Source organism: Pyrgilauda ruficollis, unplaced genomic scaffold (genome assembly GCF_017590135.1).
Source record: "Pyrgilauda ruficollis isolate IOZ18807 unplaced genomic scaffold, ASM1759013v1 scaffold39, whole genome shotgun sequence".
In the NCBI taxonomy this organism is placed as follows: Eukaryota; Metazoa; Chordata; class Aves; order Passeriformes; family Passeridae; genus Pyrgilauda; species Pyrgilauda ruficollis.
The window spans coordinates 1,304,570-1,322,556 of NW_024525378.1; the positions used below are offsets into that span (position 1 = coordinate 1,304,570).

Here is a 17,987-nt window from a genome sequence, read left to right on the forward strand (position 1 = left end):
AGAGGAAGGTCAGGAAAGATGTGAGTCTGCTGATGAATGGGGAAGAGACAAGTAACAGGCATCAAAGAAGAGGCTGAACCACTCCGTGTCCTTTCTTACAAGTCTTCATAGACAAAGCGTGCTTCCAAGTCCCAGCAAATATCAACCCCATTCAGAACACACAGGGCCAGACAACAGCAAAGCAGCAAGTCAGAGACTACTTAGAGGAAACAGGCATGCTCAGATGCACCAGGCCAGGCTTCACCAAGGATCTGGCAGAGCTGGCTGATGTGACCGTGAAGCTGTTGTCAATCAGCTGTGAGAAATCAAGGTCAGAGGGCAAGCTCCCTGATGACAGGGAAAAAGCTAACATTATTCCCATCTTTATGGAAGGGCAAGCAATGAAGGGCATCCAGGGAATAATTAGTGGGTCAGCAGCACCTCAGCCCCAGGTGAACATCCTCCTCTAATCCATCACTGAAGACAGGAGAGGATGACTAGCAAGAACAGCCAGCATGGATTTTTTCAAGGGAAAATCATGCTTGACTTCCTCACTCTCTTCCACAAAGGAAGAGTTCAAAGGGAGAGCAGTAGGGGTGCACTGTAATTAGACTTGTGATACTATCTCCCCTTTTAAGCCAAGGAAACATAGATGGGATGGACCCATTGGCTGCAAACTGACTGGAGTGCCAGGCTCCATGGCTTGACATGCCATAGGTGGCCAGGAACAGCAGGGACACATACCCTTGGATACCTTTCTCCATGGCCTGCACTGAGACAGAAGTTACCATGGGCAAACACACAGGACACATCAGGTTGCAAGGAAAGGCAGGAGTAGATGGATGGAACAGCCACTGTGTCCTCAGTTTCCCTATTTCCCAGTGCCTGGAAAGGCTTCCATAAACACAAATGGGAAAACCAAAAACCCATATATTTTTTGCAGTGTTTTGAATCAACTCTCTTGCTAAAGTGGAGAGGATTCACAGAGCTCTTTTAGAAACACAGCTCTTTTTTTTCCTTGGGGTTTGTGCTCATAAGCCAAGCTGGCAGATGCAGATCTCGTAAGCTCAGGTGATGAAGCAGACCCCAAGAGACAATGAGTTTCAGCAGGTTAAAAATCATTAATGTTTCTATTACTTGTTTGATTAGATGATTAAAATTTACCACCAAGTGTGTTTCCAGAGATGTGAACTCAGAAAAAGGGGATTCCTCTGAGATAAAAGGTTTATGTTTTGGTTTGTTTGGGGTTGTTTTGTTTTTGCCATTCAAAGTAAACTCAGTTGCTCTTCTTTTTTAGCTCCCATGCTTTCTTGGATTAATCCTGTGGGGGTTTTTTCCCTATAGCAGTTCTTGTTTTCTTGCTCCTCCTAGAAAATACAGCAAATTTAATAGCTCTGTGAGGCTTATGTATATTGTTGTTCTTGTGACTGCATTATCACAGACATTTAATGAAAATGTATTCCCCATGTATTGTTAGCTGAACATGCAACTGCTTTTAACTTGCAATAACTGCACAAGCCCATTAAGAGATGCTTCCCATTATGCTGCCATATTACTTTACAGATTTCACATTTTTTAATGGAATAAAAAGTTTAATTGCTCCTCAATTTTGGGAACAACAGTGCTTAACATCTTGCATTAGATTCCTACCTCATCTTTCTCTGTTTCACTCTGTGTCTATAAAACCTTTCTTGAAGTTAAAATTCCTTTTGTGCAGATAGATTCTGTCATGTGTAATGGCAGGAATAAAAGTAAATATATTTAGTGAAGTGTAACATGAAGAACAAGGCAAATTAAACAAGAAAATGAATCATAAGCAGTGCTTCTATGCTGGCTATGTAAGGCTCCAAAAAAGTGAACAAACTCTTTCTTTCTGACAGACTTCTTTATTCCACAAGATTTCTGCCCATTTTGCAGAAAGATAAATACTGAAATTCATTACTTCAGTGTAGTGATGAAAATCTGTGGCATAAGATGTATTTATGGCTGTAATGAGGTCTGTCCAAGTTAGGGAGACATTCAAATTTCACTAAGGGGTATGAGTTCATGGGGAAATACAAAGAACCCATTCAAAAGTTAATCCATATATAAAATGCATGTATGCACCTCTAGTCAAGCACAGGTAAAACTTTTTCCTAAATGCTTTATCCTCTTATTTGGTTGGCCTCTGGAGTTCATGCTGGCCCACCAGCTGGGCAGTGAAGCATTGGAATTCCTGCTCCAGGACCTTCTCCAGGTGGAGCAAGGGAACAGTTTGCAGGCAGCTTGCTGGTGCCAACAGGGACAAGGACTCCTATCTCCTTGCAATCCCTTCCTGCTCTCCACTGCATGATCCTGTCACATCTGGTACTTGTCACAGAATCACAAAATCACAGAATCACAAAATCACAGAAACATTTAGGTTGGGAAAAAACCTCCAAGGTCATCAAGTCTAGTCTTTCTCCAATCTCCAGCTTGTCAACTACAGCTTGGTACAAAGTGCCATATCCAGTTATTTCTTGAACAGCTCCTTGGATGGTTACACTAAGAACCAAGAAATAACACTAATAAAAAAAAAAAATCCACTATTTGCTGCACCAAGGTTCTCCAATTTTTAGCTGGTGCTAAAAAACCAGTTGAGAGCAGGGTGCCTTGAAGGTTGAAGTAGGTGAAACCCTTGGCAAGGTCAATCTTCAATACCCTCTCTCATTAAAATTTCTTTGAAGTGGGGTTTCTGTCGCATTTAAAAATCAAGACGAACCCACTCCCCAAAACTAAACTAAAATTTTCCCTTCCTGCTCTGCAAAGTTTTTCCAGTGTCATCTAATGATATTATTCAGTTGATGCTTCTAAGATGCATAGAATAAATACTTGTTTCACTTCTATTATTTTCCCATTCATAGCAAGAAATAAGACAGTCTTACTGACCGTGAGAAAAAAAAAAAGCTGCACAGAGCTTCTGTAGGATAAGTTGTGAAAGAATCTCAGAAACATGCCCATGAAAACGAGGATATTTGACTTATTGGAAAAAATGAGTTTGACAGTTCAAAATGTTGGCATTTTCTAACTTCTGAACAGCTGAAGCAAACTTGGAATTCTTTGATTTTAATGCAACTTTCTAACACTAAAGCTGCAATAATACACAGAGCTGGGAACTGTATTTTTAGTTAATGGTGTATAACATTTTCCATCATAAGATCAAGTTTTGAGTTGCTCATAGCATGCAGGCTCATTGTTTTCATAGAAAATTTCCAGCTGTGTAGTTTTTAAGAACGAAGCTGGGGCTTCACAGTGTTTTGTTCAGTTGTTTGGGTTTTCTTTAAGTAACTAAATTGTAGCTATTGTGTTATTGTGTTTGAGCATGTTTGCATTCAGGAGCTGAGATACGAGGTGCAGTGAAGGAGGTATGAGTTCCCAGGCTCAGACCATTTCATTCTGCTATGTGAAGATACATCCAATCCACCTGAAGTTTTAAGCTGCTATAAGAGGTTTACCTCTTATGCGCCACCAGCAAAACTGGTCACAGGCTCCACCTTTCATGCACTCTTTTTTTAATAGTGTCCCAGGTGAGCTCTGGCTTCAGCATTTTCAAAATCAGTGCTGGCAAACTTGTATATCTGTCCTACTTGTCACATTCATATGGTCTCAGTGGTCTCCTTGCCCAAGAGCAGAAAACAGTCTGAGTACAAAGCTGAGAACAAGGCTGTGAAGGAAAGAGACCTGGCAGGTACAGCATTGGTGGGAAGAAGACCACAGGAAAGCCAGAGGAGAGAAATCACAAAGTGGAAGAGGCAAGGATGGATAAAAGACAGCCACTGGAAAATATGGGATCCCAAGTCTGGAGAGACAACCCAGAGTTGCTAGGTCTTTTCTTTCTCATAAATATGTAGAAAAATTCCATGTCTGTTTTTCAGGTGGCTGGTTGATAGAGAACTACTTTCAGTGGTACCCATTATGCCATTAATTCAAGTGAGAGGTCTCTGCCAGGATATAATCGTCTTAGCTTTCCTCACAGCCACTTAAAAAATCAGTCTATCCTTAGAAATGTCTGTATTTTCTTTAGCTGTTAGGGGGGAGGTTTGTTCTCTTTTTTTTTTTTTTTTTTTTTTCCTGAAGAAACTTGTGTTAAGCAAAGCCATATTAAAAGCACAAATCAAGTGCTCAGAAACAAGAAGACTCCTGAATTAATGTTATTTGAGCAAATGTAATTTTTATGTTCTTGTGCAATGCTAGACAAGTTTCTGAAATCAGATTTTCCAGACATGTTCACTAATTGGGCATTTCTCATCGTCTGGATGCTTTTTTTCCCTCAAAGCAATTCAAGCAGGGATGCAATAATTCACAGCAGTAGAAGCTGTTCATTAAATATATCAAGTTCTATTTAAAAAATCTAAGTATCCATATCCACTATTTCCCTAAAATCCAAGTTTTCACCCAGACTTAAAGTCTAACTAACACCAAAAAAAAGTGTAAAGCAGTTTTCAAATTAATCTGGCCCATGTGTACATTTTAGAGATGCTTCAAAACATTTACAAAAAAGTTACGGATTATGTTGCCGAGGTGGGAAATTTCTGAATACAGAAACTTCAAGAGCAAAATTATTGTAAGAATGTTTACAATAATGTTCCTAATATATCTTCTCTTTAACATATTTCTAAACTAGGTTTTTAATTCCATTGGTAAGACAGAGTTAAGAAAATAGTGTACGGTGGGATCAATCAAAAAGAAATGGGACATAGGCCTGAGTGCAGAAACAGTGACCAAGGAGGCTGATGCCATGGCAGATCTCCCCCAGCCATGGGGATGACACACTGTCAGCGTCACAGTCAGCATATATGACATATATATCTTTTGTGGGAATGTTCTATTTACAGGAACAGAAAGAAATAGCTATTTGCAAGTTGCAGAACTTTACTACATATAGGAAATTAAACACTGGCTTGCCTAAACATGAGTTATCCAACAAAAAAAAATAAAATTAAAGGCTGTTGCAGTTATTTGTTGTCTGAAAGAATTTAGTGACAACACTGAATGTTCTAAAGCTACAGACATTAAAAAAAAAAAAAAAAAAAAACCAACAGGAATACACTTCAAGACTTACTTAGAGGGAAATGTACCACAGATCCTGCCAGTCTATATCAAAATCAAGAATTTATAAAAAACATCTTAAGTGGTTACTGACTTCAAAAAACTAAGCACCTTTTCACTTTTAGAATACTAAATAGAAGTTAATTCCAACAAGAGGATATTCTCCATGTAAGAGATTAAAATGTAACAGTTAGATCTCATAGTTTCCAAATTAATATGAAAACCTCAGTTTCCTCTTGCACTTCACTCTCATTAAAATCCTTTAGCAGATCTATAAACTAAAAAATCATTGCGGTGCATTCTTACAATACACAAGCTTTTGTAAAATAATATTAGATTCCTATTTTGTATACAGAAAAAGGAAATAAATTAACTCCTGGGTAATATCCCTGAAACATTAGCAGTATGAATGGTGCTGGAGCCTAATTAGGTTTGCAGAAACTCTCTCCTCTGAACACCCATACACTATGCTGTTTAGGTATAGTTTTGAAAACTGTAATTAAACAGTCAGAAAACCACTGGAAAAGAAACAAAATAACCAGCCACATAAAAGTCACAGGGAGAAAACAAACAAACAAGCCCCTGGTTGATCATTTCGGTTTCTTAATGAGTTCTGGTAATTCCAGTAAGTTACAGAAGCCAGGAAGAACGTGAGCAGCCAGCTCCCTTCCTTTCAAACTTTAACTACTCTATTATGCTTCAAAAAACCAAATCACTGCTCAGCTTACTGAAATAACATTTTTCTCCTGTATGCATTCTTGTCAGATAAATCTATAGCTAATAATTCCTCTCTGCCTGCTCGTTTATCCATCAGGAAAAACACAATTCCCAGAGTTCCTGCTAAGCCCCTCTGCCAGCCTGGAAAGGATTTTCAGAGGCTGGGAGTTTATAGTCGGGCTACAGCATGGCATACACAGAGCAAGGAATGCTGTCCTGTTTCATCACCTCTGGCAACAATGGCTGGCACAGGGCTGGAAGAGCCACTTGGTTTGTGGAGAACTGCTGGAACTCCAGCTTGCTCGGACAGCATCTCTGTAGCCCACCACAGTGGCAAGCTGGACAGTCACTGGACCTGATGGGACCTGCGACGCCCAGCATTTCAGAGCCAGAAACAAGCCTTTTCTAAGGGACAGACAGAAGCCACCTCTTTTTCAACATATTCATCCATCTCTCCCTGTTCCCATCATGCCACTTCCACAGTTGGAAGCAGGTGGAAATTATTCACGGTTGCCTGCTGGGGATTCCCATGGCAAATGTAACGCTGGATTAGAGAGCTCACGAGTTGTCTTCCCGGCGGCTCCGGGGCCAGGGAGCGCGGCTAGCGGACACAGCCAAAATACGCCCGGTGTCAGCTCACAGCTCTTGAGGGACACTTCCTAATTGCCGTAAATTAGCCGCCACTAGCTGGCAGACAGCAGAGAATCAAGGAACTTCGCCTTGTTACTGCCATTCCGCCCTCGTCCAGATGCTGCAAAAGGACATCTTGACTTTGCCAGGTGTTCGGGCAGCTGGCCAAGTGAGCAAGGAGCAGAACCTCGTCCTGCCCCCCGGCACAGCCAGTCAGGCCAGGGGGATGGGCTGGGGAGGGGCACCAGATGTGTTAGCATCCCTGCTCTGCACCAGCTCGCTGCTGGGCCACTGGGAGACCTTGTGTCGCTGCTAATCTGAATTTAATCTGCGTTTTCTCTTTGAATGCAGGGCCACAGCCACACTCACTTCACAGCCTCAGTCAGCTGTCTTTAACAGCACACCCAAAATGGCAGAAAAAAAATTTAGCTGGCACAAATCTTCATATAAATATAGCAGGAGGAAAAAAAAACCCCAAACATAACAAGCTTACAGGTAAATATGCACATGACTGAAATCTGCCTTTTGTCTCACACCCACACCTCTGAAATGGAATAAAAGGACAATTCAGTCCTGGGGTACACAAACACTGGCTGAAGTGCAGTTCATGAGTAAAGCCAGGCTGAACTGGATATAAGCATGTCCTTGTAGCTTGGAGAAATGTAGGCAGTTGAGCCCATGACTTTGGTACAGCTTTGGCTGCAAGCTGATGGAATATCATTGTTTCTACACCTCCAATCTGTAGACCTGTATGAGACTAAAATTTACAGATTCTTACTCCTTACTCTGAACAAACAGAAATCTGATTTTCACAAGGATCATGATCTGGGAGCTCCCATTTATTTTAATCAGGTTAGCAATTCTGGAAAAAATCCTTAGGTAGTGGGCTTTGCTCTACTGTTCAGGAAGTCAGACTATCAGCTCCCTTCCCCTATTTGAAGAAATCTTTTAAAATAAGTTATTCATGGTGAAATACTAAGAAATACTAAGAAAATGAAAGACAATTTGGACATTAGATTTGCATGATCAACATGAGATTTTTGTTATGTGCTTTGTTAGCTGTTTATCAACCTACCAATCCTCACCCCAAGGAACAAAAAACCAAACCAAATAAGAAAAGGCCAAAATTGAAGGACAATATGGCATAAGGGTCTCAAATCTCATTGACTCTTTTCAGAAATAAAAGCATTTACTCACAGAGGACACATAACAGCGGATTCTGGATGCTTTCCACAGCAGAAAAGAGACATGTTACAACTTATTTCTTTCAGTTACCTGCAGTCACAGAAATGCATTGATCCCTTAGGGTGGAGAAGGGACCAAAAGACAGATTTTCCATGTCAAGTGGACCCATACCAGCACGGCCAGACCTTGCTGCTGCTGTTCCTCCCCAGAGAAGCAGCCTGTACATCATGGCATTTCCCAAACAGCCTATCCTGCACCTAATCCTTACAATTAAAAAAAAATTTAAAAACCCAACAGAAACATCTTAGAAGTGGAAAATGAGCACAGAAGCCACCTTTTCTTAGTCTTTTTCAGGTAGAGACTCAATGCTTCACAAGGAAAATCAAAGAAAAGTCATGAAGAGCTTTTGATGGTAAAACTATTCTGATCCTTTGTAGCCTGAGTAACTGAAAGAGGCTAGGGACACATTTTCAAGACTTTTAAAGAAAGATGTAATTATGTCATAAAGCTAGTATTGGTATCTTATAATCTTTCATTAAGTAATTCTGAATGCACTGTAGGATGACTTTAAATAGAACAGAAATATCTATTACCATAATACAGAATACTAGTAAGTAACTCCTATGACAGAAAAACCTATGTATTTGGGAAAGAGCTGTGAAAGCAGTGAAAAGCTTCACTTTTCCAAATTAACTCTGATCTCCATATTTTGATACTGAATTTTTGAGTCATTATGTTTGAATAATATAAGGGGCTTGGTATATAATACACCGCTTTAAATTATGTATATCAAGTCTCTAATAAAGCAGGATGTTAATCTCTTTTGTCTTCTGGGTGAGGACTCTTTTATTATACTGTAGTATCTTTTGTTTTAATGCTGCTCTGCAGTGGATTGCCAGCTCATTAATTTTTCTGCTATAACACCCAAATCCCTTTGCTGATCAGTGTGCTGAATGATTGATTCCCTGCTCCCAGACTAATTTTTTACATTGGACTGCATTTACCATCTGCTAGATAAATCACCCAAAACACTCAAATTCGGAGCCTGGTTCCAGTGATCCTCTTTGTTTGTTCAGGCAGCAGCATGACTATCACTTGCAAATGTGGAGATTGTGTTCTCTCACCTGGATAACTGTTCCATATTGCAGACACAGGTTTTAACAAAGAGCAGGGGGAAAAAAAGAAAAAAAAGGTATCTGTTCTTTGTGGTCTTTAGCCAAAATTTTTGTTTCATCCCTCCCATAGCCACTTGCTTCTCACATGAAAAAGTGTATTTCTTACAGCACAGAACCAGTTTTGCACATCACAAACACATTTAACTATTTTCACAAAGACATCCTTTGTAGGTGTAAACACCTGGGCAAGTGAAGAAAAGGACATCCTTTGCAGTTAAAATGTAGAAGAAATACAATGAAATAAATTGCCTTCCCAACCCCCTGTTTTATATGAGAAAACAATTCTATAACCTCAACAGGAACCTGCCTGTTTTATTTTCACTTTTATAACCCTGAAATGATACTTCCATAAAATTATACTTCCAATCAGGACAGCAAAAAAGAACTCTGCCTCACAGAATTGTCTCAGCAAAATTCTGGGAGAGGTGAAGGGTGAAGAAAAAGCTCTGGGAGTGAGGTGGTGCTTCAGGAAGAGAACCATTCATCTGCCCACAGCACGTGGCAATATCGCTCGGAGAGAGGACAGGGCACCCCTTTCTTTAGTCTAAGGATCTTTTGCTGCTCTTTGCTGCTCGGGAGAACCCATTTGGCACAACACACTGACCTCTGTCTCTCCCAGAGGGATCAGGCAGAGGCAGCACACAATCAGAGTCAATACTAATTAGCAAAATGTAAACATTTCATTAGATCAATGCTTCCCTGAATTTTTAAAGCAACAAACTGCTATCCAGCCACAATTTTTTATCAAACTTTCTATGGAAATACCTGTTGAAAACTCTGTCTTAGCTGTCTATACCAACCAGCTAAAGATTTTATAACTTGTTCATATGTTTTATGGACATCCTTAAGGATTAAAACTTGAATTTTCAAAAGCACTCATTCATTTTGAATGCCTAGACTATTCGGAACACTTTTGTCACGAGCATGAACACCTTTAACTATCCCATCTCTCAAGCTTTTGTGTTGCTCTGGCTAAGAATCTTGTTCAGTTCAAAATTTCAGAGAAAATAGAGCCACTTCTGCAAATGGTGTTTATCCAAACACTCGTTCTTTGTAGTCATAGGTGAAGTGTCTGTGAATAGGAAAGAAAGCAAGTAAATCTCTTGTGAGGTACAACACTCTCCTCCATGCACTTCAGGCTTAAGCAACAGGACACTTTGTCACCCACTGCTGAAATATGTGTGTTTGCAGGAGGTTTTCTATAGGCAGAGACAAGCAGATGTGACAGCACATTTCCATGGGGGGCTGTGTCCCTTCTGCCCTCACCACCTGCAGTGCTCTCATCGGTTAATAACCGAGACTGGTTAAAACACTTCCTAAAGCAGCATTTTTTGTCAGCCACAGGTGAACCCTGACATGTGTCAGACTCCTGAAGCTGGGGAGAAACAGTCAGGGCAGAATCTGGGATAAAGCAGTTAGAGCCCCTAAAGGCGCGCATTTTGTGTTCCCTCGAACACACGGAGTTGATCAAGGGTAGATTAACCAGAGTTTGCACAGTTCCAACTCTCTGGCTTGCCTGACTGCCCCCATTTATCCCATCTGCTTCCACATGGATCCCATGAGACTCATGTTAGGCACAGGAGATGCCCCAGGGCCTTTCCTAGAGGAACACGGCTGTTGCCTGCCAGCAAGCCAGGCAACTGGAATGAGGCTGCCCACAGCTCTGCAGGCAGGCAGAGCCAGATTTCAGGAGGTTTTGGCCACCAGACAAGACCTGAGAAGAACAATTTCGCGTCCTGAGTGTCTGTTTGTCGACATTGTACCTGTTCTCTGGCTGCTCTCTCTGTCTATGCATCTTACAGAAGTACAGAGAGTTTTGCTCCCATTTAAGATACACAGGAGCACACCGAGGTCTCAGCCTGGTAGGAAAAGGTGGAGAAGACCCAGCACCTACCAAGGCAAGTCAGATCACTTCAGAAAAATTACTGACAGTTTTGTCTTGTTCCAGATTTTCTTCCCTTTAATTTTTACATGTTTTCCTGCTGGTCTTAATTAACACTCTTTTTGAACCATGCATGAGGATCCTGCCAGCTTGAACATAGTTATATAATGTGGGTGTTTCAAGACTGTAACTGCAACTAAATTTATTTTTATAATACGAAATCAAAAGAGAAGTATTACAGGGGTTTAGTTTTACTCCAAACCAGATCCTTTAAACACTGTTTCTGTAACACATAATCTGTTATCAGAAAAGTTCTACCTTTTCAGTCCTTACAAATTGTCTACTGTAATGAGAATTTAAATTACCCTAAAATAAATCCCGATTTGCTAGTCAAACACTGCCTCCTCACAAACCACACTATGACCAGTGAGGCAGTTTTAGAGCAACTTAAGAGGAATTGAACACTGATATCAGTGTAACATTAAATTGCTCTCTTAAATGGAGAAATTCACATCAATAGATATGCAAATGCATGCAGAGCCTGATCTGTCTACCAGCTCCCAGGCAACCAGGTCTGGGGATGTAACAGGGGCAGTGAGAACTGAAGCCTTTCAGGTACTCTTGTAGCAAAGACTTTCACTGGCATCTTGCTCCACAGAACACAGAAGTTCCCTGGCAAGAGTCTTGAAGAGAAAAAAAGACTTGGAAATTTTCTCCTTTAAAATAAACAAATAATAAAACATATGACTCATAAATCCTAGGTACCTAATGGCTCAACTAATGGCACCACTAGATACCGTCCTAATAATACAAGATTAAATAATTCTGCTTTCACATCCCCCTGAAGCCATCTGTGAACTAAATTAGAACCAAAGATACATTGTAGCTGTTCATCAAGACAAATAAACAGATTTCAGGTTCTCCAGAAAACTTTAATTTCATCAGATCACAGTTTTGACTGCTGAGCTTACTCCTAATCAGATTTTGTCTGTAACTTCTTATCCTTTTGTGGAAGAAAAATATCATACAAAGAAGACCAAGAAATGGTTTCATAAAATAAAATTTATTATCAACTGATTTAGTGAAAAAGGCTCTTCCTTACACACTTAGTTCCACAAAATACAGCTCCACTCCCCTACACTCTCTCTTTTTCTTCCTCTATTTATCTGTATTTCTAAATTGTTAGAATTTCAAGATGATCTAGGAATAAACTACAGCAATTAGAGGGGACTGTGTAGTTTCCAGCATAGTATTTAATTATCGTTTTCTTATTATCAAAAGCTATTTTTGGGATAGAACATTTTTTTTAAGAATAGTTCTACAAAGAATGCCCTTGGTCTTTGGTTCTGCTGAGCATTACAGTCAGTTTAGAAAAACACAGGCTTCCACCTCAGTCATGCCAACATGTCCCTGATCTCCCCTCTTGTTCCACAGTACCTGTGAGGACTCAGTGAGGAGGATATGCAGGAGTCTCGAGTCAGAAGAATAGATCCTTTTTCCATATTCCTGATGCTCAGCATTCTTCCTTCCACAAATGTTACAGCTACTGTTGTCCTGGGAACTACTGCCACTGTCTGCTTTGGGGACACTCACCAAAGTCTGACCACAGGTTGGAAAAGTCCCAAGCGCTCTCAGTTGATGGATCAATGGTGGAATGCAACGATCTCTTTGGAGGAAAAGGGCACAGAGTCCTGTCAATATCGGTCCTATTCTCTGCATTTGTACCTCTCCATCCAAAGTTCTTGGCTACAGCTTCTTTTGTTTTCTCAAGTCCAAGTAAATATTAACTCTCCCCTTTATCCAGTCTACTGTCAACTCCAGAAGAAAACTGACAAGATATAAAATATTTATCCTTACATCAACAGGAAGAAAAGGACCAGACTTCTTGTTTTCCCCTTAATAGGAATTATCCAAGAGATCTTGGTACAGAAAGAATGTTTCCTTAGCAGTATTTTCCACAACAAACACAGCTTCTTTTTTCCTCTTTTCAAAAAACCAATAAAGAAATTGGATTCAATCCAATCCCCTCAGTCAAGCCTCAATTGCTCCATCACACTACCAGTTCCCACTAGTGACAATGATGGAGTGACACCTGTTACAAGATGATTTTCTGCTATTCTGACACTTTCAATTCTACTTTAATTACCTTTTGGCTCTTCAATCAGCATAAGAATCTGTATTGCAAGGACATTTCATGTCTAGGCAATTACACTAAAGGGAAACAAATATATGCATGCCACTGTCTGAGTTTTAATTTCTCTTTTTAATAATTGCTTTTACTTTTTACATATAGTTGATTTATATTCATGCCTTATGATAGTTTCTCAAAGTGACATGTAACCTGACTGAGTTTAGATCATTTACTTCAGAAGTTCAATTGGCACAAACACATATCACATTTTATTTGGCTTGACTGTTATAATTCATTTACAGGAACATAACTCATGGTATATTAGATAAAATAACCAATTATTCTAGTCCCGTCTACCATTTCAGATCAAGTGGAACTATGCAAACACAAAACAACATGTAATTCTCAAAATACGATAATTTACCTGAACCTGTATCTCTCTTACATCCCTTGCTCTTAATGTTCTCACCAACATGGCTGCATATCTTTAGCACAAATTGGTTTTGCTCTGTGTAACTTAGAATGATATAGCAAACAAAACCCCTCATCCACTTAATTTGAGCAAAAAGCACAAAGGATATGTCTGTTCTAGCTGATAAGCACAGATGAAAGCCAGTCTTGAGGCCACATCTCATTCTGGTTCACAGAGCTCCCACTGAGCCCAGGCAGAAACCACGGCTGAGCTCCAGAGACCAGCAGTGCCTGAGGTTTATATCCTCCAAAATCCACGGTCACATCTGCCACGTGGACTGGGCCAAGGGAGCTACATGTTTGTGTTCACTCTCCCTTGTTACAGCAGGGACAGCCTGGATCCAAGCTTCAAACAACACAATAGTTTAGAGTGGGAAATAGTACACACAAAACTCATTTTGGCCAACTCACTAATTATCTTAAGGCTTCACCTCAAGGGTAGACATACCAGATAGGAGTAGATTTAGACCTCATCTTCTCCTAAGGAAAAACAGCTACAACAGCACCATAATAGGTGTCCATCAATAGTAAGCCTGGGGGATTCCTGCTGCAGGATCTGGAGGACAGACATGAAGGCATCTAAGAAAGTAATGGAAACAAATGCACCACACTCTCATTTAAACAGGATCTCATCTTGCTCATTCAATCCTCAATAAGCTGTCTTGAAACAACTTTCTTTTTACTCACTTCACTCAGGGAGATCTTAAGAAAAGCAGGGGCAGCACACAGTCTGTGAGACTTATAGGTGGTGCATAAAACCATCCCTAGCAAGTCTATTTTATCACACGAGAGAACAGCACACTGAAAGGCTTACAACACAAGCATATCCCTGTTAATTAAAATCCCGGGTCCACACACACATAAGAGTGAACTGAGCAATATCTCTTGTTGAGTCTGTGTACCTACATCTCTTTGGTCAGTTATGATCCAGCTACAGCCCCTGTGGCTCCACAGGTGACCAGAGCATATCCCACACCAAAGATTCAACCAGGCTAACACTGAAAATGACGATGCCCACATGCAGTTTGTGTCTCCGGAGAGCTCCACTAGATTAGGACCTCAGGAAAGAGCTACACCTTGTGCTTACCTTCACACATGGGATGCCCAGTAACCCTCTGTAGTTCACAGCCCCCTTTCTAAGGACACAGCTACCCCAGAGCCCGAGCCCAGCATCACACCACCAGCACATGGACAGTCAGGGAGCATCGGGAATGCTACAGAAGAAGACTACACATAGCACTGGGAATAATAAAACATCTCCAAAACACCAGCCTTGGACTCTCTTCTCCAGAAAGAAATACCCATTTTGTTTTTACCCCATTCTGGGTAAAACAGGGTTATTTTATTTCATTAGCTTAGCAAAGTATGGATTGACAGATGAACAAACACACAAGTCCACATTGTCAATTAACTCCAGATACATCTTAATTCTCTGTTTCCTCCTCTAATCACTTTATCAAATGTTCTTCCTTTGGCCAGGGATGATGCAATTATATTATAATTTAACAAAAGGCCAAGCTGCAGTGCATGTGCCAAAGGAGCAGAATCAAGGCTGAAAAAACCATCGTAATGTTCATGTTGTCTGCCTGTGTCCTCCACCTTGTAATGTTCTTTTGTTACAGCAAACTCTTTCTTAAGCAGTATATTCTGTAGCAATAAAGGAGAGGACTTCAGCATTTCTGAAAAGAAATAACAAGTAAATAAAGGTAGCTATATAATCTAACAATGATAAAATGTTACCAGCCCAGGAACCATCTCAAGAAGTCTAAAAAACCTGTTAAGGCAGCAGGTCAGACTGATGCACACATTAAACTTGCAAAACAGCAGAAGAAAGGAGAAGCATTTCGCTTCTTTGAATGTGGAAAGCAATTTAGAGAGTCCAGTCCTTTGAAGAAGTAGTAGTAGTGTTCTCAAGTTTAACTTTCAGTATGAACAATGTACATCGTAGCAGTCCACTGAGAAGGGTGCTAATGCCAACATCTGGTCCCATGTGTAAATACAGGAAACTCATCTTTTTCAGGGAGTAGCTCCTTCAGTAAAAGTTAATGAAGCTGTGCAAAGGTAAGTGAGGGGAAAATCTGACCCAGATATTGTGTGTTGACGTTAGTTCTTTCAAAATAAAGTTGAGTACTGAAACCCTGCCATTTTGCACGAAACAATTAACACACAGCAGAATCTGACTACTGCATTTAAAACAAAATTTTCCTTCCATATTTTTGGAGTTACCCTGAAAAGAGTGCCTGCCACAAGTACGTATATAGCACATACATTTGCTTGTGCCTATTTTTAGTAGAACCGAATCCTGCTGAATGCATTCAATATAGCATACGGTTTTCTAATTCCAGGCTGGAAAGCCCTCTTTCTGTGACGGTTTCTAAATAATGACATCCCTGTGTTCCACATCATCTTAGAAACTTCCTCATACATTTCAGCAGCCTTCCATATTTAATCTCACTGATTTATGCTCATGCCATGGTCTAATGACCCATATGTCTCTGATGGGTAAGCCGCTAACGCCAGTGACACATTAACCTATTAACCTCTCTTTAAAAATAACCATCATATTCGTACAAATAGAATGAAAAGTCAGGCAGCAGCAACAAAACAGTAGTACTGTGGTACCACACAGTAACACAGTGTATATCTAAACTGGGTAAAATGAAGAGGGGCATTTCAAGAATGTGTAGCAGATTTATTATATTGCAAGACCATTTTGCCACAGTTTGCTGGTCTGCGAATTTGATAGCCTGCTTTAGCAGCATTATCCGTATTGTAAAATGTAATTGGCAGGAAGATCACTCTTCCGTTCACTCGTTTCTTGAAATCTCTGGTACAGTTTGGGGACCTTACCCTGGAAGGTACCAAGAGTTCCTTCCAACGTGTACATTGTCCTCCAGTCCTGCTGAAGACAATGGGAGCGGGGGGCTCTGTGCGCAGGGCGAGAAACCTTCATCACCTTGGAGAAGGCACTTTGTACAGCTCTCGCTGGTGATTCGTGCAGTGGAATAAACCTATCATTTTAAAAGGCAGGAGGAGGCATCCACAGCCATTTTTCAGAGAAAAAAAAAATCCCCCTTTATAAATAGTAGTTTTAGAAGACAAAAAAAAATCTTTCTTAAAACCTCTAAACTTTATATTGCATGTATTTACTTTGTTCTACTTCAAAACCATCATATCCCTCAAGATCTAAGAAAACGTGCTGCTGTCATGCCAAACCACATTGCAACCTTACAATACCAGCACATAATTATGTATATTATGTATGTCATGCAACCAAAGCAGGAAAAAAACAAGAAAGCTTATTCTGAGCACATCGCGGGGTATTTTGCTGCCTACACCTCACCCAGAGTGAATCTCTACGACAGCCGGCAGACGGACGGGCGGAGAGGCTACCCCGTGGCTGGGCTGCTCACAGCAAGAGTGAGACCCAAGAAACAGCCCGTGTGAGCCATCACGGGTGCGCTCACGGCTGCCAGCCGGCTCGCACCCCCTGCTAGCGGCAGGACGGGCACGGGGCAGCGGGAGGGGAGGAGGGGGCGGGATGCGGGCAGCCCCGGGGCGCCCGGCGCGCACCTGCCGGCACCGCGGCGGGGGGCAGCGGGCAGCAACAAAAGCCGAGAGGCGGCGGCAAAGCCCTTCCCTTCGGCGGGGACACCTCGGACAGGGGGCTCCCCGTGCCCCGGAGGGGGACATGTCCCCGCCGGCCGGGGAGCCGGCTCGCCGCAGCCGGGGCAGGGGCGGGCGCCGCTCCTTTGTTTTCCGCCGCCCGCAGCGCCAGGGCGGGCCGGGCCGGGCGGAGCGGGGGGCCGCGCTCAGCCCTCCCTCCACGTGCACGCGTGGGCTGCCCGCAGGGGTGGGCGCGGGGCGGGAGCCGGCGGGGCATTACCTGAGCAGTTGATGCCTTTCCCCTTGCCGCCGCCCTGGCACTCGGAGCCGGGCAAGGGATGAGAGGCGCGGCCGGCGGGCAGCGCGGAGAGGGCGAGCACCAGGAGGGCCGAGGTGTAGCAGAGCGCCAGCGGGGGTCCCGCCCGCAGGAGCGGCCGGGCGGCGGCCGGACTCTCTCCCAGCATGGCGAGCGGCGGCCGAGGAGCAGCGCCGGGGGCAGCGGGATGGCGGCGGCAGGCCCGCAGCATCAACCGGAGCCCGCGGCGCCGCCCGGGCGGGACCCTCCTTTCTCCGCCGCGCCGGAGCGCACCTTCAGCATCCCCGCCGCAGCGGCCGCACGGACCCGCTGCTGCCGCCGCCGCCGCCGCCGGGCGCGGGCAGGGCTGTCCCCGCCGGGGCCGCGCTCCGTCCGCGCCCGTCCGCACAACGGAGCCGCCTCGCCCCGGCCGCGCTCCTTTGTGCGCGGCGCCCGGCAGCGCCGCCGCTCCGCCTGCAACAAAGGGAGCGGAGCCGAGAGGCTGCTGCCGCCGCCGCCGCCGCCGCCGCGGAGGGGGAGGAGGAGGAGGGAGAGAGAGCGAGAGGGAGAGAGAGATGGGGGAGGAAGCACACGTGATAGCAGCCCCCTCCCCCGGGACCGGAGGGGAGGTGAGGGGCTTCTCCTCGCTCGGCGGGCAGGGCGAGCGGCGGCGGCAGCGCCCGCCCTCACGGCGGGGCCGCCCCCGCACGGAGCGGTGCGGGGTCCCGGGGCGGGCCGGGCTGGTAGCGGACACAGGCGACAGGCGTGCGGGGATAGCACCGATGGGTGAATGGGACAGAGAGGGTCCCCAGGGGCGTCGAGGAAGGAGGACCGCTGGCACAGCGTTTG

At 43.2% G+C, this 17,987-nt stretch overlaps 1 protein-coding gene across 1 annotated transcript in view; it reads right to left on the bottom strand.

Annotated features, from left to right (window-relative positions):
• TMEFF1 (transmembrane protein with EGF like and two follistatin like domains 1) overlaps positions 1 to 17,433 on the bottom strand; it is a 112,010-nt gene extending 94,577 nt beyond the window's left edge. The window contains exon 1 of the mRNA XM_041476635.1: positions 17,124 to 17,433. Within this exon, the coding sequence (XP_041332569.1) occupies positions 17,124 to 17,370 (247 nt within the window). The 5' untranslated portion in view covers positions 17,371 to 17,433. The remainder of the gene's footprint in view (positions 1 to 17,123) is intronic.
• Positions 17,434 to 17,987: the final 554 nt, after the last annotated feature.